Source organism: Salmo trutta, chromosome 35 (assembly GCF_901001165.1).
Source record: "Salmo trutta chromosome 35, fSalTru1.1, whole genome shotgun sequence".
NCBI lineage: Eukaryota > Metazoa > Chordata > Actinopteri > Salmoniformes > Salmonidae > Salmo > Salmo trutta.
Window position 1 is genome coordinate 25031859 of NC_042991.1, and position 25755 is coordinate 25057613.

A 25755-nucleotide genomic window follows, 5' to 3' on the forward strand; every position below is an offset into this window, starting at 1 on the left:
AATACAGATCTTCTTCTGACAGCTAGCTTGATTGACAGCTAACTACGCAGAGGTGTTCTGCAGGCATTGCACATGTGGATAGTTGACTGTCATTTAACTCATGTAGCCAAGCTGTCAGAGTAAAATCATGGACCAGTTTTTAAAAAGTGCAGCTCCCTCTTCATCTACTGCTGCTACCAACATCAACAAGGCAGACAACCCGGTCCCTGTCAAGAAGAGAAAATACTACCCGACTTCATCAAATATAGTTTTATATAGAAGAGAGGCAGGGTGAGTGTAGACCCCAGTGGGTGCTGTGCAACGAGCTGTTAGCTAATGAGAACATGAAATCCAAAATGAAAAGGCATCTGGGCACCAAGCATCCAAGCCACAAAGACAAGACAGCTGACTTTCCTTTTTTTAAAGGAAATGTCAATATCTGGAGGCCTCACAAGATTCATTGAAGAACGTCTGCGCGGTACAAGAAAAAGCACTTTGTGCATCATACCTTGTGGCCCAGCGTCTTGCTAAGTGCAAAAAAAAACATACCAGCGCAGAGGATCTCATACTCCCTGCTGCGATTGATAAATGCACTGAATATCCAATGACACTATGAGGAGGAGAGTCCGGGACATGTCTGGGGACATAGCGTGCCAGACATCAGAGTGCATCAGTGCAAATTTCCATTCCGCACTGCAGCTTTATGAATTCACAGATGTGGCTCACCATGCAATTCTAATGGTCTATGTCAGACACGTCTGGGATAATAACTTCGAGAAGCAGTTCCTTTTTAGTGCCGATTTGCCCACCACCACCACTCCAGAGGCTGTCTTTAACACAATGGATATGTTCCTGGGCTCCGTGGGACTGGCCTGGGATGGGTGTGTCGGTGTGACCACAGATGGGGCAGCTGCCATGACGGGACAGCAGTCTGGAGTAGTAAAGCGGATCCTGAAGAGAGCACCGAGTGCGACGTAGAACCACTGCTTCCTATACAGGGAGGCTTTGGCAGCGAAGGACATCATGCCTGAGCTTCACGCCACTCCACAATGTGAGCGAAAAGTGGTTGTTTCCAGGCCTTCTGCAGGGATATGACGAGGGAGCACCAGCAGGTGCTTTATCACGCAGAGGTCCACTGGCTTTCCAGGGGTAAACCTGGCAGATATTTTTGATCATCTGAATTCGCTCAATGTATCAATGCAAGGGAGGGGTCACAATCGATTTGAACAAAGGGACAAAGTGGATGGCTTCCAGATGAAGCTTACCGTTTGGGCAAATCATGTTTCTAACGGGAGGATTGACATGTTTCCCAAGGCTGATTTTCGAGATTCAGAATCTGATCAACATAAGGCACACACTGAAAAATAAATCGTTAAACAGCATCTTGTCAAGCTGCAGGGGAAGTTTTGCGACTACTTCCCGGAGGAGAACAGAAGACTAGACGACTGGACCCGGGACCCCTTTTGAGTGGAGATGGGAAGCGTCACGTTGCCAAGTAATGAATAGGATCTGCTGGTGGAGCTGTCATTTGATCGCGGACTGAGCATGCACTTCCCGGAAATGACACTGCCACAGTTCTGCTGCAGCGTAATGGGAGAGTATCCTGCTCTCACCTGTCATGAGTCATGCTACCGTTCAGCACTACCTATCTGTGTGAAAGTGGCTTCACTGCTATGGCCGTGCTGAAAACTAAAAGCAGAAACTAACTGGACAGCCAGCATGACCTCCGAGTTGCCCTGTCAACCATCACACCAAACTTCAGTGAATTTATCAAACCAACGAAACCCCCCCAGCTTTCCCACTGATAGGCCACACACACGATAAATAAACAGGTTAATGAGTTATTGTTCACTGTTAATTATTATTGTTAATTAATTCTGACATTCATATTATACTTTATTTAAATGGTTAAAAAACATACTCCTTTAAAAATAAATTCATAGTTGTGAAACTATTCAGATGGTAATTGATAATAAAGAATTCCTAATGATTGTTGTTTCTTCTATTTTAAACACTGGTACAGTGGGGCAAAAAAGTAGTCAGCCACCAATTGTGCAAGTTCTCCCACTTAATTACAGGCCTCATCTTTTTTTCATCATAGGTACACTTCAACTATGACAGACAAAATGAGGAAAAAAAATCCAGAAAATCACATTGTAGGATTTTTTATGAATTTATTTGCAAATTATGGTGGAAAATAAGTATTTGGTCACCTACAAACAAGCAAGATTTCTGGCTCTCACAGACCTGTAACTTCTTCTTTAAGAGGCTCCTCTGTCCTCTACTCATTACCTGTATTAATGGCACCTGTTTGAACTTGTTATCAGTATAAAAGACACCTGTCCACAACCTCAAACAGTCACACTCCAAACTCCACTATGGCCAAGACCAAAGAGCTGTCAAAGGACAACAGAAACAAAATTGTAGACCTGCACCAGGCTGGGAAGACTGAATCTGCAATAGGTAAGCAGCTTGGTTTGAAGAAATCAACTGTGGGAGCAATTATTAGGAAATGGAAGACATACAAGACCACTGATAATCTCCCTCGATCTGGGGCTCCACTCAAGATCTCACCCTGTGGGGTCAAAATGATCACAAGAACGGTGAGCAAAAAATCCCAGAAGCACACGGGGGGACCTAGTGAATGACCTGCAGAGAGCTGGGACCAAAGTAACAAAGCCTACCATCAGTAACACACTACGCCGCCAGGGACTCAAATCCTGCAGTGCCAGACATGTCCCCCTGCTTAAGCCAGTACATGTCCAGGCCCGTCTGAAGTTTGCTAGAGAGGATTTGGATGATCCAGAAGAGGATTGGGTGAATGTCATATGGTCAGATGAAACCAAAATATAACTTTTTGGTAAAAACTCAACTCGTCGTGTTTGGAGGACAAAGAATGCTGAGTTGCATCCAAAGAACACCATACCTACTGTGAAGCATGGGGGTGGAAACATCATGCTTTGGGGCTGTTTTTCTGCAAAGGAACCAGGACGACTGATCCGTGTAAAGGAAAGAATGAATGGGGCCATGTATCGTGAGATTTTGAGTGAAAACCTCCTTCCATCAGCAAGGGCATTGAAGATGAAACGTGGCTGGGTCTTTCAGCATGACAATGATCCCAAACACACAGCCCAGGCAACAAAGGAGTGGCTTCGTAAGAAGCGTTTCAAGGTCCTGGAGTGGCCTAGCCAGTCTCCAGATCTCAACCCCATAGAAAATCTTTGGAGGGAGTTGAAAGTCAGTGTTGCCCAGCGACAGCCCCAAAACATCACTGCTCTAGAGGAGATCTGCATGGGGTAATGGGCCAAAATACCAGCAACAGTGTGTGAAAACCTTGTAAAGACTTACAGAAAATGTTTGACCTGTGTCATTGCCGACAAAGGGTATATAACAAAGTATTGAGATAACAAAAGTTTATTTACCAAATACTTATTTTCCACCATAATTTGCAAATAAATTCATTAAAAATCCTACAATGTGATTTTCTGGATTTTTTTTCGTTTCTCATTTTGTCTGTCATAGTTGACGTGTACCTATGATGAAAATTACAGGCCTCTCTCATCTTTTTAAGTGGGAGAACTTGCACAATTGGTGGCTGACTAAATACCTTTTTGCCCCACTGTATGCGTTACTGAGTCTGATCATGTATTACACCCCACTCCTGAACTGGTCGCCTAATTAAATGGCTTATTCTCTTGAATTGATAATACATGTTCTCAGTTAATATGGCTGTGTAATGACTTTCTTTAATACCATAATTGAGTCTATTTTGCAAGTGAAACCTGCCCAAGAAGGCAGCTGCAATACAACATTACAAAATGGAATCATCAACAGTCCATAATATTGGGTTGTGACTGTCAAATTTGGGTCCCTGGGCAAAACCAGTTGAGAACCACTGGTGTGGAGAATCATTGTTCCCTCTAAACCGCTATGAAATATCTTTTCATTAAACCAAAAATATTGTATTTTCAGCTGTTTGACCAAAAGTAGATGTCGCAAAAACAAAACTTAAAGAACAGGAAGCATAGAAATGGGGCACATAGAACAGATACCGGGGAACAGTGGGTTAACTGCCTTGTTCAGGGGCAGAACGACAGATTTTCACCTTGTCAGCTCGGGGATTCGTTCCAGCAACCTTTCGGTTACTGGCCCAACGCTCTAACCACATTTCTATGTGAATGTGGTTGGGTCGCCCAAAAAGTGACATATTGCAGCTTTAATGGCATATCCCTTTCCTTTTTTTCTTGTTCTCATTCTGTATGCTTTTCTCTCTCTTCTCCGACGCCTTTCCCTTTTTAATCTTAGTCATATTTGTATTTTCTTATGTAAACTGCACTGCAATTAAGTTTTCTGTATTGTAAAGTGCACCATTGTGGCACATGTAAAAAAATAAACGTCCTCTCACTGTCAACTGCGTTTATTTTCAGCAAACTTAACATGTGTAAATATTTGCATGAACATAACAAGATTCAACAACTGAGACATAAACTGAACAAGTTCCACAGACATGTGACTAACAGAAATGGAATAGTGTGTCCCTGAACAAAGGGGGGAGTGAGTCAAAATCAAAAGTAGCAGTCAGTATCTGGTGTGGCCACCAGCTGCATTAAGTACTGCAGTGCATCTCCTCATGGACTGCACCAGATTTGCCAATTCTTGCTGTGAGATGTTACCCCACTCTTCCACCAAGACACCTGCAAGTTCCCGGACATTTCTGGGGGGAATGGCCCTAGCCCTCACCCTCTGATCCAACAGGTCCCAGACGTGCTCAATGGGATTGAGATTTGGGCTCTTCACTGGCCTTGGCAGAACACTGACATTCCTGTCTTGCAGGAAATCACGCACAGAACGAGCAGTATGGCTGGTGGCATTGTCATGCTGGAGGGTCATGTCAGGATGAGCCTGCAGGAAGGGTACCACATGAGGGAGGAGGATGTCTTCCCTGTAACGCACAGCGTTGAGATTGCCTGCAATGACAACAAGCTCAGTCCAATGATGCTGTGACACACCGCCCCAGACCATGGCGGACCCTCCACCTCAAAATCGATCCCGCTCCAGAGTACAGGCCTTGGTATAACGCTCATTCCTTTGATGATAAACGCGAATCCGACCATCACCCCCTGGTGAGACAAAACAGCGACTCGTCAGTGAAGAGCACTTTTTTCCAGTCCTGTCTGGTCCAGCGACAGTGGGTTTGTGCCCATAGCGACATTGTTGCCGGTGATGTATGGTGAGGACCTTTCTTACAACAGGCCTACAAGCCCTCAGTCCAGCCTCTCTCAGCCTATTGCGGACAGTTTGAGCACTGATGGAGGGATTTTACATTCCTGGTCTAACTCGGGAAGTTGTTGTTGCCATCCTGTCCCGCAGGTGTGATGTTCGGATGTACCGATCCTGTGCAGGTGTTGTTACACGTGGTCTGCCACTGTGAGGACGATCAGCTGTCCGTCCTGTCTCCCTGTAGCGCAGTCTTAGGCGTCTCATAGTACAGACATTGCAATTTATTGCCCTGGCCACATCTGCTGTCCTCATGCCTCCTTGCAGCATGCCTAAGCATGTTCACGCAGATGAGCAGGGACCCTGGGCATCTTTCTTTTGGTGTTTTTCAGAGTCAGTAGAAAGGCCTCTTTAGTGTCCTAAGTTTTCATAACTGTGACCTTAATTGCCTACCGTCTGTAAGCTGTTAGTGTCTTAACGACTGTTCACAGGTACATGTTCATTAATTGTTTATGGTTCATTGAACAGGAATGGGAAACAGTGTTTAAACCCTTTACTATGAAGATCTGTGAAGTTATTTCGATTTTTACGTATTTTCTTTGAAAGACAGGGTCCTGAAAAAGGGACGTTTCTTTTTTTGCTGAGTTTGTGTAAATAATTCAAATCTATATCTCCAGGAAGGAGTTGATCGCTGAACTGGACCAAGATGAGAAGGACCAGCAGAACACGTCCCGCCTGGTCCAGGAGCACAAGAAGCTGCAGGAGGAGAATAAGTCTCTGTCCACCTACTACCAGAAGTGCAAAAAGCAGCTGGAACTGATCCGCGCCCAACAACCGAAGAGACAGGGCACCTCATGATGATCCACAAGCTGGCCCCTACCTGGCTCATGCTGCAGAGACACAAACAAACTGTCCCCATGTCATATCCCCTGTTCTCTTCCTCTCCTGATCTGGGTCACCTGTAGTCTGGTCTGAAACCCAAACCTCTACTGTTCTGGGTCACTTGTAGTCTGGGTTGAAACCCAAACCTCTACTGTCCTGGGTCACCTGTAGTCTGGTCTGAAACCCAAACCTCTACTGTCCTGGGTCACCTGTAGTCTGGACTGAAACCCAAACCTCTACTGTCTTGGGTCACCTGTAGTCTGGACTGAAACCCAAACTTCTACTGTCCTGGGTCACCTGTAGTCTGGACTGAAACCCAAACCTCTACTGTCCTGGGTCACCTGTAGTCTAGACTGAAACCCAAACCTCTACTGTCCTGGGTCACCTGTAGTCTAGACTGAAACCCAAACCTCTACTGTCCTGGGTCACCTGTAGTCTAGACTGAAACCCAAACCTCTACTGTCCTGGGTCACCTGTAGTCTAGACTGAAACCCAAACCTCTACTGTCCTGGGTCACCTGTAGTCTAGACTGAAACCCAAACCCTACCTGCAAAGCATTTGCCACTATCTCTCTCCTCTTCCCTCTGCCCTATGAAAGCTATGATCTCAACCTAGGTGCCCCCGCCCACCAGCACCTGGGCCCTGTAGGTTCCAGTGGATCTTGTTTTACCTTGTACTGTAAAGAGACCTGTGTTTTACTGTATACCTGCATGTTGCGTCATAGACACACTGCTGATAACATGGAATGGACAATAAGGTGTGCACTCAAGCAGGCTGTTATGGAAAGTCTCTGTGTGTCCATATGTTTGCACATCTTTACAGTATATTCTTTGATAGCAGACCAAAACAATCAGCATCCATCTACCCTCTCTGTCCATAAAGAGCTGTAGTCCTGAGGTTGTGATTGCCCTAGGTTCAGTGAACACAGAGGGCAGAGGAGTGGGCTTCTAGCCCTCAATGGTCAGCCATCCTTTGGGTCAGAAAGGATGCTTCTTGAGGTGTGAGTCCTATACAGTAACCACCTATTGCCTTGTGTTCCACTGAGCCTGATGGGAGGGGAGGCCAGTGAGGGGTGTGAAATATGTTTCTCTCTATTGCTCTCAGGGCCCCTCGGACCCTCCCCTGGGCTGCCTGGTCAGTGTGTGTGTGTGTCCTCCTCCCACAGTCCAGTCCTCCCGTTGGTTAGTCCGACCCTGACCTGTCTTCCTTACTGGCTAGTGGCCATGTGTCCTTGAGAATGTGAAAAACAAAGATGGACGTTTGAGTTACGTTCAGAATTTGTCGTTTTTAATGAATTACAAACTGAATTTGGCGTTTTTTAATGAATTACGAGCAGAATTTATTTGACTGTGATCACTAAGTTCTAAGTGTGTTTTTTACCCTCTTAGGCAGAAATAGCCACCCTTGTATCTATATAATGTAGACGTCTCCGTTCTCGCTCCTAGTTTTTATGGCAGCATAACTAACCCCTTACAGAAGAAATCCACCACAACCTATCTGAAAGTATTTCATGTAAGTTGCATTCATTTTAACGGGGGATGTATTTTAGATATGCCTTGCATATCCATGATGTGTCTGTGGATAAAAAAAAGAATGTCTTGGCTTGTTAAAAGTACCTGTATTGAAACGTGGGTTGGGTCTCAAACAGAGATGCGATATTTATAGGCCGCTTTCAACAACAACAACACAAGCAAAATATGAGACTTATTTTTTCAACCTGCTTAAGTAAAACAAACTTTGTATGAGGTTGAAAGTGCAACATGTTTATCATGACTTCAGTATTTTGTGTTTCTTTGTCTTTTATTATTCTATAGTTTTACTTTGTATAAGTAAGACACCGTTTTTGTGTTAGGGATTATCATTTTATCTGGTATGGGAATATACAGGGCATTCGGAAAGTTTTCAGACACCTTGACTTTTTCCACATTTTGTTACATTACAGCCTTGTTCTAAAATTGATTCAATAAAAACATTTCCTTCATCAATTTACACACAATGTCCCATAATGACAAAGCAAAAACAGGTTTTTAAACATTTTTGTTATTACAAATAAAAACCTGAAATATCACATTTACATAAATATTCAGACCCTTTACTCAGTACTTTGTTGAAGCACCTTTGGCAGAGATTTCAGCCTCGAGTCTTCTTGGGTATGAAGCTACAGGCTTGGCACACCTGTATTTGGGGAGTTTCTCCCATTTCTTCTCTGCAGATCCTCTCAAGCTCTGTCAGGTTGGATGGGGAGCGTCGCTGCACAGCTATTTTCAGGTCTCTCCAGAGATGTTTGATCGGGTTCATGTCCGGGCTCTGGCTGGGCCACTCAAGGACATTCACAGACTTGTCCCGAAGCCACTCCTGCATTGTCTTAGCTGTGTGCTTAGGGTCGTAGTCCTGTTGGAAGTTGAACCTTTGCCCCAGTCTGAGGTCCTGAGTGCTCTGGGGCAGGTTTTAATCAAGGATCTCTCTCTGTACTTTGCTCTGTTCATCTTTCCCTCGATCCTGACTAGTCTCCCCACAGCATGATGTTGCCACCACCATGTTTCACCATAGGGATGGTGCCAGGTTTCCTCCAGACGTGACGCTTGGCATTCGTGCCAAAGAGTTCAATCTTGGTTTCATCAGACTAGATAATCTTGTTTCTCATGGTCTGATAATCTTTAGGTGACTTTTGACAAACCCCAAGCAGGCTGTCATGTGCTTTTTTACTGAGGAGTGGCTTCCGTCTGGCCACTCTACCATAAAGGCCTGATTGGTGGAGTGCTGCGGAGATGGTTGTCCTTCTGGAATGTTATCCTATCTTCACAGAGGAACTCTAGAGCTCCTTCAGAGTGACCATCGGGTTCTTGGTCACCTCCCTAATCAAAGCCCTTCTCCCCCGATTGCTCAGTTTGGCCGGGCAGCCAGCTCTAGGAAGATTCTTGGTGGTTCCAGACTTCTTCTATTTAAGAATGATGGAGGCCACTGTGTTCTTGGGGACCTTCAATGCTGCAGACATTTTTTGGTATCCTTCCTCAGACGGCCTCGGAGCTCTATGGACAATTCCTTCGACTTCGTGGCTTGGTTTTTGCTCTGACATGCACTGTCAACAGTGGGGCCTTTTATGTACACAGGTGTGTGTCTTTCCAAATCATGTCCAATCAATTGAATTTACCACAGGTAGACTCCAAGTTGTAGAAACATTTCAAGGATGATCAATGGAAACAGGATGCACCAGCTTGAGTTCGAGTCTCATAGCAAAGGGTCTGAATACTTGTGTAAAAAAAAAAGTGCTTTGTTATTATGGGGTATTGTGTGTAGATTGAATCAAATGTTAGAATAAGGTGGTAACGTAACAAAATGTGGAAGAAGTAAAAGGGTCTGAATACTTCCCGAAAACACCGTATACAAGGAGAGGCCTATCCCTCTCCTAAGTGTTGGTTTTTAGTTCACATGTTGCCTAAGAATTTTATTGCTAGCTGTTAAAGTACTTGACTTGTTTTTCTTTGCTATATTGATGTGGGAGAAGTTGTTCACTTGCGCCTCATTTTAATGGACAGTCAGTGAGAATGGACAGTCAGTGAGAATTATGTGACTTTGTGTTTTTTGGGGAGGATTGTTTATTATGCTAATGATTTCCCAGGAGGCTGATTGTCTGGTCAATGGTGATGTCAATATGATACAAAGGAAATCTTAATGAAATCTGTCACTGCTTTCCTCAATGAATAGAATTAATCCCAGTAGCTTTAAGTATCCATGAAAAAAAGTTGCTAAGAGAAATGATCTTACTTTAAAAAGTTGTCTTGCTGTTTAATTTGAGCAGATCTGTCTTAGCTACAGTCCTTCAAATGTTTTGCACAATCATCTGTTTTTACTGATCACATGTAACAAACAGTTTGGTTCTGGTACTTTGAAATACACATTCTGATGTACGAGACAAGATAGGTGAAATTGTGGGTTCATTTGCTGCAGTGAGTATATACCTAGTTTTTCAGTTTAAAGTTATATTCACTATATTGTTTTATTGACCATTTACTGTATATAAATGTTTCTTAAGCTATTGGGAACAGGTATGTGCCTAGGAGGGAGGCATAATGAAATAAACTAAACGGGGACAAATTGTATTATTTGAACATGTTTTATATATTTGTATGAGAGAGAGAGAGAGAGAGAGTGAGTGTGTGTGTGTGTGTTCGCATCTACACAGACACCCAAATAATTCATAAAACATAGTGATCCACATTGCTCATGGTTACTAAAAATGCCAGAACATAGACCGTAGTTGTTAGGATTAGAAAGTGAGCTAAATTAATCTGTGCATGTGTTTATTTTCATGTTAGGTCTCAAAGCTACCAGTAACACCCTCAAAACAATGAAACTGTTGTGTGGGCTGGGGTAAGGTGTTTACACCTGGACTGCCAACACAAAACATTAGTCTGGTAAAGGATGGACGACTGATGACTCGCATCAAATCAGTCAAGGACATTACTGTGTAGAACTTCAACCATTACTGTCTTATCTTTTGTAGTGGTTCATTGTCTTATACACTGAGTGAACAAAACATTAAGAACACCTTCCTAATATTGAGTTGAACCTCCACCCCCTTTTGCCCCCAGAACAGCCTCAATTCGTCAGGGCATAGACTCTGGTGTCGAAAGCGTTCCACAGGGATGCTGACCCATGTTGACTCCAACGCTTCCCACAGTTGTCAATTTGGCTGGATGTCCTTTGGGTGGTGGACTGTTCTTGATACACACGGGAAACTGTTAATCATGAACAATCCAGCATCATTGCAGTTCTTGACACACTCAAACCGGTGCTACCATACACCGTTCAAAGGCACTTTAAGTCTTTTGTTTTGCCCATTCACCTTCTGAATGGCACAAGCACAATGTGTCAAATTGCCTCAAGGCTTAAAAATCCATCTTTAACCGGTCTCCTCCCCTTCATCTACACTGATTGAAGTGGATTTAACAAGTGACATCAATAAGGGATCATAGCTTTCGCCTGGTCAGTTTGTCATGAAAAGAGCAGGTGTTCCTAGTGTGCGCGGTGTAGTGGAGATATCTGGGTGTCAAATTGTATTTGACCAGGAGGTGGCGAGCAAGATCTAGACATGGTCTAGTCACAGCGTTTCATGCTGTAGTCTTTTTGGTATAGTTGTTCACTGTCCAGGAACTGAGGCCGTTTTTCACAGACAAAGAAACCGAGTATTGCCACTGCGGTATAACAATTGAGGGGATCGAACCTGCCCCTTTACGTTGTGTGTAATGATACAATACCCAGGGTAACCTAATGTACTTGTATGAATTATCATCTTTTTATATTGGGCAAAAGTTATACAAGTCTCTAACAAAGCTGGTCAGATTTGTCTTTGATATTGAAGTCAGCATAACCATTGATCTGAGTTCTCGTTTCTAGGGCGAAACTTACATAAGACGGGGTTTATATTTCATGTTAAAATGATCCCTTATCTGCTTACAAAGGCTTTGTTTTAACCCTCACAAAGAAGTTTATCATGTGTTTGAAGTTGACTGCTAAAGAGAAGACAATGAATCATTTCATTGAGGAGAAATGACGTTATCTTCCTTCTGCAGCCAGGTATTGTGTTGTTCTCTGGCTGGCCTGCATTCCCTTGTTGAGTGCTGATGGAAATAAGGAAGTGAGCATATTGTTAGCAGGCCTATCCTGCGCCGCTTTGTTCTCACAGGGACATTCACTTCTCTTCCTGTCTCTGCAGACTAGGTCGAAAAAATACAGGTAAGACAACGTCGTCACAAATCGGACCAGCGCCGTTGCTAACAAGCTTAGCTGCTCCCTGGTCCCATTGTTGCAAAGGGTTGTCGGATATTAGAATGGTGTTTTACATTATCTTATCACAGCACTGGTAAACCATGGTTGGCCAACTCGCTGACCAAAAAGGCTGACCTTTATCCCATCATAAGAAGGTTCATGTCCATTCTATTATTCTAACTCTGGGTGAAGGTCTGTGTGGCCAAGAAACAAGAATCCCATCTGTACATTCTATTCCCTTCCTAGAGCACTACTTAATATTGCACTTCACTCTAGGGTGACATTTGGGATGCTCGCCAAGTCTTAATACGCAGTGTAATCTCTATTTCCTAGATGCATCATGTGTCTTTCTGTGTTAACAACTGTGAAGGTGTGTTTGGGTACACACACTGATTCTGGTTGCATGCGTGAATCCAATATTTTACATTCTTCATAGAGGATTAGTTACATTTGTAAGAACTGTTGTGCATGTGTTGTAGGAAGATATGGCATACTGCATTACATGGTTAGAGCCCAAAAGAATGATAATCTTCTCTCTGATAAGGGAAGTTTCACTTGAAATGTGCATTAGAGTTTATATATATATCTCGTGGTAGCCATGGAAACTGTGTGACATAAGTAGGCTAGAAACGGTCGGCGAGATGTTGCAGTTTTTAATAATGGAAAGAATGTGGGTCGTAATATTTTACCGGTATGTTGGTCTATAAATCGCTCTGTGTGCCAGATACCTGTTCCGTTAATCTGTATGAATCCCTGGTTGGCCTTCAAAGAGGCTCTAGATGATTTGTTTTAAATTCTCGTCTGCAGAGTCAAATACATCACACACAAAATGATTCCTGTTCCTCTGTGTTGTCAGTTTACTCTCTGTACATCTTACCAGGCATATTATTGCATGTAAGGCTCTATCGTATGTACAGTAGTAAGTCATTAGCTTTGACCGACATTGTCCTTCCTATTTTATTACCGTAAAAATAAACAATCTGTCATTTTCTAAAGTGATTGACTGGATCAGAAACAATTAGCAACCGAAACAGAAAATTGATTACTGATTTAAAGAAAAATATCGCAAATATTGGGTAGTGAACGATTGCAAGTACTGCCTGACTCTCTAGACGTTCAAAATGATCCTCATTAGCATCCGTCTAAAGATACCCTGGCTGAAATTCTCAACAGAAAACAATTGATGTAATGGCAATTAAGCTTAGCCGTCCTATTGTATCATTTTGTCCTGGAATTGACAGTTGTAATGTCCTGAGAGGATACATGATGTCATTTCTAGACCTGTTGAGGGTGACTGACAACCTCCCACCAAGACAGAGGAGGAGCAATATGAACAAGAGGTCTCCGATGTGTATGTCTGACAGACGAGATGTAATGGGTTGTGATAGAACCACTAATACCAGGGAAATGTCTGTTGACATGTTATATTTTCTATTGATATGTTCCCATATCACAGACGCTGACCCCATTGCGATGACTCACTGTCTCCTGCACTGGACTGTGTACTGTATATTAGATTAATGTAATGGGACGTGTTTATCTTTAATCATGAGAGCTGCATACCACATCTTCTCCCCAGATGGCCCTGGGTCTGGGCTGTGGAGAGGACAGGAGAGACGACTGGCTCTAGAATACAGCTAGATAACAATCAACCATTCCCTTGCACCTTTCAGTCTGCACATTTCCCTCCACAAAGCCAACAGCAATGAAATGGCAATCAGATTCGGGGGGGCGTTGAAGCACTGGCTGTGTTGTGAATGGGACAGTGAAACAGGCTGTTGTTTCAGGCTCGTGACTGACAGTGTGTGGGCGAAAGGTAACTGCTGAAGTATGCCTGTGGTGATGACGGGGACCTATAGAGGAGAGGATGTGTAGCAGACTGAGTTAGGCACACAGAGAGAGAGGAGAGAGAGGGTCACAGAGAGAGGGGGACAGAGAGAGAGAGAGAGGGGGGGACAGAGAGAGAGAGAGAGGAGAGAGAGGGTCACAGAGAGAGGGGGACAGAGAGAGAGAGAGGAGAGAGAAGGTCACAGAGAGAGGGGGAGAGAGAGGGGGACAGAGAGAGAGAGAGGGGGACAGAGAGAGAGGAGAGAGAGGGTCACAGAGCGAGGGGCACAGAGAGAGGGGGAGAGAGAAGCACAGGGAGAGAGAAGGGAGCTCAAAATGTGATGACTCATATCTCACACCCCATTCACTCTGTTTACTCCACCTGTCCATCAACAGATCAGGAGACTGTCTCTCACACTCCGGTGGCCCATCTTAAAGGATTTCACCTGTTTAGCCACTCGACAAGCAGCTTAGAGCACAGAGCACAGAGGTCCACTTCCCATGTAAACAGCCCATGCAACCCAGCTGACTCTAGACTAAACAGAGAGATCAGCTCTTTACTGCAATATCCAGTCACACAGTGAGTTCTTCAAAAGCAACTGGCTATAAACTCATCATCAACACGGGAATTGTGGCACTGTTATGGCTATTCCTTTTCCAGCTTATCCTGGTCAGATACTTTTTCCTGGGCGGAACTGGCAGCCACTCAGAAATTCTTGTCTCTGCTCCTCCTCCCCTCACTGGCCAGAACTCACACATCAGTGGCTCAAACTGGCAGTAAACAAAGCTCTGTTATTGTTTGACTGTTTGGGTTTTTCTACACCATGTGGGTGATTGAGGGTTATGCTTATGTGCCAAGGCATTGGTTTGGCATTGTTTTGAACCCTGCAACCCCAGCCTCACCGCCCACGCACATACACACACTTGTCCACACTTGACGAACATAAAATAACAACCTGTCAGCTGTGCATATTCAGGCTTTTATCTTTCAATCTCAAAGGTAAAGGGGAAAAATGCTAACTTGTTAAACTGCCAGACAAATATTGTAGGAGGCATGAGGCAGGGATTGACCTGAAGTCATCACAAGTCTTCTAGTCAAACAGTAGTGTTCTGGAAAAATATACTCAAGAAGTGTAGCTGTAATAGTTTTGGGAGGTGTGTGCATTTTTGTCTGTTTGTTATTGTGTGTGTGTGTGTGTGTGTGTGTGTGTGTGTGTGTGTGTGTGTGTCTTTGTCTGTTTGTTATTTGTGTGTGTGTGTGTGTGTGTGTGTGTGTGTGTGTGTTTGGTGTCTGTTTGTTATGTGTGTGTGTGTGTGTGTTTGTTACCTGTCCTGAAGTTAACCTGAGCCAGGGAAGTTGTTCTGTGGCAGGCTTTGTTATGAATGGCGGTTAGAACGGTCCCTGGGTTGCTGTCAGAGCCACAGTAATTGACGTAATCAAGGTATTTGGCTTTGTGTCTCATGCTGGCTGCTGGCTGACAACAAGGCTGCATTTACGTCTTTGTGCCTCTGCCTGGGCTTGCCGAACTCCTTAGCTAGCAAATTCATGGATGTTTTCCGGCTCTGGGTCCTATCGCTCAGACCGCAAAACCAGATGAATCACTTTTAAATGAGTCATCCCTCCGTGCTGTGACTCTTTGACCGACTTGTCTCTCTCTCAGTTTGTGCAGGGCTTTTGTTTTTACTCCCAACACTATTGCTATGTGTCACTAATTTCGGCAAATGCAAGATTATACATATGCCGGCTATACTTGCAGTGCAATGTGTTGGTGTATATACCTTAAATATACAGTGTATAAATGAAGTATACACTAAGTATGTTCTACTCTTTCCAAGAACTGAATTGACAAGACGGCATTTCTAGGTGAAGCTCCCTCAGTGTAGACAGAAAGACCACACAGGAGTTGTCTGGATTGCTATGAGGTAGCTCTGTTAATCTAAATCAAATCAAAGTTTATTGGTCGCATACACAGATTAGCAGATGTTATAGCAGGTGCAGCGAAATGCTTATGCTACTAGCTCCTAACAATGCAGTATAATGTCAAACAAGTACACAAATAATAACCCCCCGATAAAAATGCTCAAGAAATCAAGACATTTTGGAACGAATCCAATGAACAACCCAAATAGCACTGTAACAGTAATCCATCTATACGTACAGTATATACACTGGATGAATTTACACTAGATATACTAAGAATCATATGTACAGCAGTAGATATAAATAGCACTGTAACAGTAATCCAAATGCCATCTATATGTACAGTATATACACTGCATGAATTTACACTAGATATACTAAGAATGATATGTACAGCAATAGATATATTAGCTATGTCAAGAATCCAGCATATAAATACACAGTATAAACCCCATAGCAAAATGGATAGAATAGCAGGAAATTAGCTTTCGGACCAGAGTCCAGAATATATATGTATGTGAATGGTGTGTGTAGACAGTATGGACAGTATGTGAATTGAAAAGCTGTGTACCTCAGTAGTTATATAGGATGAGTCATGACTAGAATACAGTATATACATATAAAGAGGCTAAAATAGATGGTAAACATTATTTGAAGTCCCAGAAGAGTACTTTTCCAGACATAGCAGCATAGTATCTGGATGTACTTAACTAGCTGTAGTTTGTGGAGATTGTTTCCTTATAATGGAATGCCCTCTCTCTGCTTATTGTTTATGCAACTCAACACAAAAGAATGTTCCTCCCTATTGAGCAATCTGTGCAACTGCCTTGTCCACACAGATTCCCCTCCGCTCTGTTGGTGAGTTGAGTCAGACCTTCCTTTCTGTAGTGCCCCAATACACTGGCCTATACCTCCAATGTCTTGACTGAATGTCAGACACTGAACATGTTGTTTGTATTAGCGCTAATTAGACTTCCTGACATAAAACCAGTGTTGGTCTGCAGTGTAGGCGGAAATCAAAGGCATCACCATCCCCATGTAGACTCCTTACCCCCCATCTCACCCCCTCCGCTTCTTCCAAACCCACCCACCTCCTTCCGCCACCCAACCTCAGTTAGCCTTCTAGGAAAAGCCCCTAGGGAGAGGTCATTGACTGCGGTGTGTGTGCATTCTCCTTGTGCACTTTAAGCATTCTCAGCATATGCAAGATGTTGACTTTAGGAACACTGTCTGCTGAGACAAAAGAATGAACCATATCTGTCTCTCAGTACTAAGATATGGGACACCCTCCCTCCGGAGGCCCCCAGGCGAGCTTTGGTGCTGAACCAGTTGTATGGGTATTAAAAGCTTCAGATGTCCTGAAGGTTTTTGAGGGTGAATATAAATATGAATTTCTTCACTAATCTGCTGGATTAGTTTGGGATTGTCAAGCGGTGTTTCTCTGGCCTCCCAAAAATCCCGGACCTCCTTGCTTTTCTCCTCACTAAATGTCTCACTTCACACTTTTCCTCTCTTTTTTTCTATAAAAAGGTTTAGTTCATTGTTGCCATTTGACATTAAAAGGGTAGTTCTATGTTATCCATGGCTCATCTCAAATTTAAGTTTGAACTTTTGTGTTGGTTACACATTCACTCTAAAATGTAAACAATGCATGTTGCTTTATCCGCAAGGCAGCTAAGAGGAGGATGACCAACTATGACCTGGTGCAGATGTCTAACTCAAAAACACCCACTTGTCATGTCCGGAGGCAGAAAAAACTGACAGCGTTCATCCAGGAACGAAGAGGATTGATTAAGTAAGCATGTTGCTTCATATTTAAAAGACACAGTAACAGTAAAGGGGTCATACAGAGAACATCTGCAAATACGTATCTCCCGCACTGCATCTCAGCGCTAGAGGCGTCACTACAGACCCTGGTTCGATTCCAGGCTGTATCACAACCGGCTGTAATTGGGAGCACAACTGGCTCTGCGTCGTCTGGGTTAGGGTTTGGCCATCATTGTAAATGAGAATTGGTTCTTAACTGACTTGCCTAGTTAAATAAAGCTTAAATAAATAAAACATGTATGAATCTGTCAATTGCTCAAGAAAATGCCAACCCTGAGTCTACCATAGTGTACATGAAGTGTAGTACTTAGTCTAAACTAGTCTAAATAATTGCTCTCTATATACAGTAGGCTAACATGCCATTGCAAGTCTGGCAAGAGGCTGCTATGATCCTGTCTACCTGTAATCAATAGTCTATCGGTGGGACTGTGCTGATTGCTGAACTATCCAATAACTAACTATATGCAATCCAGTCGTTTCCAGATAAAAAACATTTGTTACTTTTATTTTATCAGGGAGACATCACTTGCAGGGAATGTGTTTTATTGTTTGTGATTCTGTGCAGCTGGAAGTATTGAGAAATAACCCACAGGCCCAGAACATCTATGAAAATCATCATGCATGTATTGTTCGCAGGAATTACCTTCTTGAGTAGGTCTATCACACAGTGTTGAATGCTCACATAGGTGTCTAGATGCATAGCGATATAACATTCAGTAGAGTTGTGGAATAGAGATATGGACCTGTATACACCAAGTTATCTCAAACTCAGTCCTGTCCCCCCCCCCCCCCCCCCCCCGGGTGCACATTTTAATTTTTAAATTTGAATCAGCTATATAGTGCTAGGGCAAAAAGGGCAACAAGCTAAACATGCACCCAGGGGGGCCTCAGGACCAAGTTTGGGAAACCCTGGTATACACTATAGGCCCACATTTCAGGTTTCAAGTCCCAGTGCAATACATCTCAAATAACACTTTTCCATTTTCATGTGTTTTCAGTTTAAAAGTCTTATGTCACTCATAATAATACCTTGTTCCCGTATTTCTCTGCTGTTGCATAAACAAATGCCTGTTGGTGACAGTGTTGTCATGTCCTTACCACCAGTAAGACGCCCTTCAGCCGCAGCATGGGGTGTTACAGCACTCTGAATGCCACTCTGTAAAATGTTGAGTGAGTGAACTGAATATATTGGGATGAAAAGGGAAAGCTGTCTGTGGTGGCATGATCATTTATAGTATTAGAATTTAGTAGTTTATTAGGACCCCCATTAGCTACTGTTAAAGCAGTTGCCACTCTTCATGGGGTCCAAATGAAACATGACATAATACAGAACATTAATAGAAGTCACAAGGACAGAACTACATACATTTTAAATAAGTTTCATCCGACCAGATAATCTTGTTTCTCATGGTAGAGTGCTGCAGAGATGGTTGTCCATCTGGAATGTTCTCCCATCTCCACAGAGGAACTCTAGAGCTCTGTCAGAGTGACCATCGGGTTCTTGGTCACCTCCCTAACCTCCTCCCAGACCAAGGCCCTTCTCCCCCGATTGCTCAGTTTGGCCGGGCGGCCAGCTCTAGGAACAGTCTTGGTGGTTCCAAACTTCTTCCATTTAAGAATGATGGAGGCCACTGTGTTCTTGGGGACCTCCAAAGCTGCAGAAATGTTTTGGTACCCTTCCCCAGATTTGTGTATCGGAGCTCTACGGACGACAGACAGGTGTGTGCCTTTCCAAATCTTGTCCAATCAATTGAATTTACCACAGATGGACTCCAATCAAGTTGCAGAAACATCTCAAGGATGATCAATGGAAACAGGATGCACCTGAGCTCAATTTGGAGTCTCATAGCAAAGGGTCTGAATACTTATGTAAATAAGGTATTTATGTATATATATGTATTTGTATGTATGTATGTATATATGTGTATATATGTGTATATATGTGTATATATATATATATGTGTGTGTGTGTGTGTGTGTGTGTGTGTGTGTGTGTGTGTGTGTGTGTACAGTTGAAGTCGGAAGTTTACATACACTTAGGTTGGAGTCATTAAAACTCGTTTTTCAACCACTCCACAAATTTCTTGTTAACAAACTATAGTTTTGGCAAGTCGGTTAGTATATCTACTTTGTCCATGACACAAGTAATTTTTCCAACAATTGTTTACAGACATTATTTCACTTATAATTCACTGTATTCCAGTGGGTCAGAAGTTTACATAAACTAAGTTGACTGTGGTGTTTATACTTGTTTATACTTGTTTAAACAGCTTGGCAAATTCCAGAAAATTATGTCATGGCTTTAGAAGCTTCTGATAGGCTAATTGACATCATTTGAGTCAATTGGAGGTGTAGCTGTGGATGTATTTCAAGGCCTACCTTCAAACTCAGTGCCTCTTTGCTTGACATCATGGGAAAATCAAAGAAGTCTGGTTCATCCTTGGGAGAAATTTCCAAACGCCTGAAGGTACCACGTTCATCTGTACAAACAATAGTACGCAAGTATAAACACCATGGGACCACGCAGCCGTCATACCGCTCAGGAAGGAGACGCCTTCTGTCTAGAGATGAACGTACTTTGGTGCAAAAAGTGCAAATGAATCCCAGAACAACAGCAAAGGACCTTGTGAAGATGCTTGAGGAAACAGGTACAAAGTATCTATATCCACAGTAAAACGAGTCCTATATCGACATAAAAAAACAAACTATGATTTGTAACTGCACATGGGGACAAAGATCGTAGTTTTTGGAGAAATGTCCTCTGGTCTGATGAAACAAAAATAGAACTGTTTGGCCATAATGACCATCGTTATGTTTGGAGGAAAAAGGGGGAGGCTTGCAAACCAAAGAACACCATCCCAACTGTGAAGCATGGGGGTGGCAGCATCATGTTGTGGGGGTGCTTTGCTGCAGGAGGGACTGGTGCACTTCACAAAATAGATGGCATCATGAGGGAGGAAAACTATGTGTATATATTGAAGCAACATCTCAAGACATCAGTCAGGAAGTTAAAGCTTGGTTGCAAATGGTGTAGCCAAGTCATTAGAGCGTTGGACAAGTAACTGAAAGGTTGCTGGATTGAATCCCCGCGCTGACAAGGTAAAAATCTGTTGTTCTGCCCCTGAACAAGGTAGTTAACCCACTGTTCCTAGGCCCGTCATTGAAAAACTGACTTGCCTAGTTAAATAAAGGTAAAAATATATATATATACAGTGGGGAGAACAAGTATTTGATACACTGCCGATTTTGCAGGTTTTCCTACTTATAAAGCATGTAGAGGTCTGTAATTTTTATCTTAGGTACACTTCAACTGTGAGAGACGGAATCTAAAACAAAAATCCAAAAAATCACATTGTATGATTTTTAAGTAATTAATCTTTTAGATTCAGTCTCTCACAGTTGGTGTCCCTATGGTAAAAATTACAGACCTCTACATAATTTGTAAGTAGGAAAACCTGCAAAATCGGCAGTGTATCAAATACTTGTTCTCCCTACTGTATATTTAAAGGCAATGCTACCAAATACTAATTATGTAAACTTCTGACCCACTGGGATTGTGATGAATGAAATAAAAGCTGAAATAAATCATTCTCTCTACTATTATTCTGACATTTCACATTCTTAAAATAAAGTGGTGATCTTAACTGACCTAAGACAAGGAATTTTTACTAGGATTAAATGTCAGAAATTGTGAAAAACTGAGTTTAAATGTATTTGCCTAAGGTGTATGTAAACTTCCGACTTCAACTGTATGTACACTACCGTTCAAAAGTTTGGGGTCACTTAGAAATGTCCTTGTTTTTTTTTAAAAAGCACATTTTTTGTCCATTAAAATAACATCAAATTGATCTGAAATACAGTGTAGACATTGTTAATGTTGTAAATTACTATTGTAGCTGGAAATGGCAGATTTTATTTAATGGACTATCTACATAGGCGTAAAGAGGCCAATTATCAGCAACCATCACTCTTGTGTTCAAATGGCACATTGTTTTAGCTAATCCAAGTTTATCATTTTAAAAGGCTAATTGATCATTAGAAAACCATTTTGCAATTATGTTAGCACAGCTTAAAACTGTTGTACTGATTAAAGAAGCAATAAAACTGGCCTTCTTTAGACTAGTTGAGTATCTGGAGCATCAGCATTTGTGGGTTCGATTACAGGCTCAAAATGGCCAGAAACAAATAACTTTCTTCTGAAACTCGTCAATCTATTCTTGTTCTGGGAAATGAAGGCTCTTCCATGCAAGAAATTGCCAAGAAACTGAAGATCTCGTACAGCGCTGTGTACGACTCCCTTCACAGAACAGCGCAAACTGGCTCTAACCAGAATAGAAAGAGGAATGGGAGGCCCCGGTGCAGAACTGAGCAAAAGGACAAGTACATTAGAGTGTCTAGTTTGAGAAACAGGTGCCTCACAAGTTCTCAACTGGCAGCTTCATTAAATAGTACCAACAAAACACCAGACTCAACGTCAACAGTGACGAGGCGACTCTGGGATGCTGGCCTTCTAGGCAGACTTCCTCTGTCCAGTTATCTTGTGTTCTTTTGCCCATCTTAATCTTTTCTTTTTATTGGCCAGTCTGAGATATGGTTTTTCATTGCAACTCGGATCAGGCACTAGGCTGTTTTTACCTAATACTATTTTTAGTTTTTAACGATTTTAACAAATACATAGTACAATGCTCCACAATGTCATATACGCTTCACAATATGTCAATACTCCACAATATTGTTCTTCCAAAGAGATATATTATATGGCTCTACAGTGTATGGTATTGGTTAGCAGTGTTATGGTGCGTTCGTAACCAAGTGGGAAGTGGGAATTTACCACATCTGGGAAAAATCCACTTGAATGGCCCTCCAACTAGTAATTACTAGTTAAATCAGCCACGTATCCCCTTGTGACAGTGGGAATGGAAGCTTGTGGTGTGCAACAGCGAGGGGCAATTGAATGCAAGATTCACACAAAAAAAATGAATTGTTCAACATTTGTTGCCCGTCTATCTATGGGTAACAGGGTTGACGTGTTATGCTCGATCCACTCAGTTTTTCTCCGCAAAACATCAGAAAATTGCCAAACAAAGTAGAACCAGCTCACCTGTTTTTACACTGTGATTTGACTGTTAGATGTTCAATGTTTCTTTTGAAAGAAATATTTTAAAAATAATAGTTACACCATATTAAAAGGAGAGTTAATGTGACAGGGTTGACCTTAAAATGAGGGACAGACATAAATGAATCCCTAATCACATTACATAAATAATAATCTTCAGAAATGACTTTGTCAAAGCAGTGAAATAACTATGGATTTACAATGATGATGAAAACTTTGAGTATTTTTCAGGGTTAGTGGGTTAACATCTTCCTAGATGTCACAGAGGGTGCATGAATGCTGAATTATGGCACTTTAGCAAGTCTTTATTAATATTGAATATCAGATTTATTGAATGCTCCATGAGATCTATATTAAAGGGGTCTTCATTTCATATAACAGGCTTTTAAAATTCAATATTGGTGCATTATTTCTACTTAACATATTAAAGAGATGCAAAAGGTACTCATTTCGTGGAGCGACCCAGTACACATTAAGTTCTACCTGTTGTACGTTGGTTGCAACGTTCTCGTCAAGTTCGTTTATTTGCCATATGAAAGACATTGAGTCACTTCATGACCGATAATGTATCATGTTTGTAGTCATTTTTGTAGTCATTTAAATGCATGTTTGTGCTTTTGGTATGTGTCAAGTACAATAAAAAAAAGACAAAATATATTGTTTCTGCGGTTAAACGTTCAGCTTGTACACTGCCAGTTCTGCAGTCTTAAAGGAAAACTCAACCGAAAAACTTTATTTAGGTATTTGTTTCATTAGTCCATTGTTGGTATAGTCCCAAAATTGTTTTGCATGTCAGCAATCAAGTTTTCAAGATATATAACTTTCAAAATGCTGAAGAATTACGCAGCATTATATGATGCAAATGAATCATACTGACTGTATTTCTGTATTAGATGGATTTAATTGTAATTTTTTTATATCAATCTAAAGAAAATACTATGTAATGTCAAAGTGAAAGCAAAATTTAAAAAAAATAAAACACTAACATACTTTGATTAGAAGAGTATCCCCCCCCCCCCCCCCCCCCCCCCGCCCAGCGATTACAGCTGTGAGTCTTCTTGGGTAACTCTCATAAGAGCTTTGCACACCTGTATTGTGCAATATTTGCCCATTATTCTTTTAAAAACACTTTAAGCTCTTTGACAAGTTGTAGGGGATCATGGCCAGACAGCAATTGTCAAGTCTTGCAATAGATTTTTAAGCAGATTGAAGTCAAAACTGTAACTTGGCCACTCAGGAACATTCACTGTCTTCTTGGTAATCAACTCCAGTGTAGATTTGGCTTTGTGTTGTATGTTATTATCCTGTTGAAAGGTGAATTCATCCCCCAGTGGCTGGTGTAAAGCAGACTGAAGCAGGTTGTCCTCTAGGATTTTGCTTGTGCTTAGTGCCATCCCATTTCTTTTCATCATGAATAACTCTCATCTTTAACGATGTCAAGCATACCAATACCATGATGCAGCCACCACAATGCTTGAAAATAAGTAGGCAGTTACTCAGTGATGTGTTGTGTTGGAATGCAATACTTGACTGAGGGACCTTACAGATGTTGTATGTATGGGGGACAGAGGAAGAGGTAGTCATTCAAAAATCATGTCAATTATTATTTCACACAGAGTGAGTCCATATAACTTATGTGATTTGTTAAGCCAAATTTTACTTCTGAACTAATTTATGCTTGCCTAAACAAAGGGGGTGAATACTTATGCAAAGACAATATTTTAGGTATTTATTTTGTATTCATTAGTAAAAATATGTCGAATTTTCTTTTCACTTTTGTGCAACTCAATGACCACAAGAAAATGTCAAGGGGCCATAGACTTTCTATAGGCACTACATTATGTATCCTAGAAAAATTGTCTAATGCATCTAGCCTATTCTTTATTCGTTAAAAGGGAGAATTCTAAGTATTGTATTCAATTGAAAGGTTCAAATGGGGGGGTTGTTTGATTTTAATATCATCCTTTGTTAATCAATATATATTTATTCCACATCCTTTGTTAAACAATATATATTTATTCCACAGGCCAAGACTGAGAGATAGGCTATAAAAAGTCGCTTATACCCTACCTATGCAAACTAATCAACAAAAGTTAGTCTCCTAAATGTAAATATTGTGCTGAATTTCACTTATGATTTCAACTTGAATGTTTTATTTTGTATGTATTGAAATATCCATGTAGGCCTATTTCAATGTCTTTGACTATGTGGATATCAGTTAAAACGTATATATATATTTATTTGGAACAGTAACTATATGCCCATCATTGCAGCTTTGTGCATGTTCGTTAAATTCGTTAAATGCCTGGTATATTTGTTTCATTATTCCAAATATACAACTGCCAACTGCTCATACAGACAGGGGCTGCTGAACAGATAGATGGAGGGTCGCGCTGTGCGTACTCACCATAGCTATTCACAAACCTCAACTGAGGACATTTTTTTGAGTATGTGGCTACTGCCCGGGGCACCAACGCAATCTGCACCGCGTAATGTTGTGAATGAGGGATAGAATGACGTCAGTGGCCGAATGTCAACAATGTAGCAATTGAGAGTAGGCGTTCCGTTCGAGTGTAACAAACAGCGGAGACTGAGATCGTCACACGCACTGACATTTGCTGAAGAAGAACAATAACCATTTTTATAACTACAAAACGTCATTTTTATAAAAATAAATAAACGAATAGTGTAAAGCAAACGTTTTCTCCCTGCAGACGGGGGCTTTAGGAAACTGCAAGGAAGTCATCATGTGAAAAAAAAAAATTGTTAAACGGACAAAAGGGCTGGATTACAAGAAAAAAAAGCGAAAGTTAAAAGGTGAGCTGCATGCATATGTCAAGAAATTTACTGGAATGTGTTATCGAATGACTTAATTATTTAATTCCTGTGCAGTGCTCGAGTAGACTATAATATGTTTATAACGGCGAATGGAGTTCTTAACTTGTACGGTGAGTCGGCTGTTAATGCTTGGAGTTCGAAGCCATGAAAATGTCTCCCAATGAATACATCCGTTAATCTCTAATGCTTGGCGGTGTGCCTCTGATGTTCCGTCTGGTTGTAGCTATTTGTTTGGAGTGTGAATACTCCCTATTTAAGAGTGAAACGTAAGGCTACCACATCCTGTTATGATCTGAGTCAGTATAGTGTGCACTCCCTCCGATTTTAATGTTTTGCCACTGCAAAATGCATTGCTATCCCAGAGGAAGAGGAGGCGCGT

At 41.8% G+C, this 25755-nt stretch overlaps 2 protein-coding genes across 3 annotated transcripts in view; both read left to right on the plus strand.

The window, feature by feature from the left end:
- LOC115174914 (mitogen-activated protein kinase kinase kinase 7) overlaps positions 1-7843 on the plus strand; it is a 30738-nt gene extending 22895 nt beyond the window's left edge. The window contains exon 17 of one of the 2 annotated variants that reach the window (XM_029733932.1): positions 5874-7843. In XM_029733932.1, coding sequence (XP_029589792.1) covers positions 5874-6054 — 181 coding nt within the window. In that variant the 3' untranslated portion in view covers positions 6055-7843. The remainder of the gene's footprint in view (positions 1-5873) is intronic. The other variant, XM_029733933.1, reaches the window with a different exon arrangement.
- A 17172-nt stretch (positions 7844-25015) lies between these two features.
- Positions 25016-25755, plus strand: part of LOC115174915 (transcription regulator protein BACH2) — a 108206-nt gene continuing 107466 nt past the window's right edge. Inside the window, exon 1 of the mRNA XM_029733935.1 lies at positions 25016-25355. The gene's annotated coding sequence lies outside the window, so the exon portion shown is untranslated. The remainder of the gene's footprint in view (positions 25356-25755) is intronic.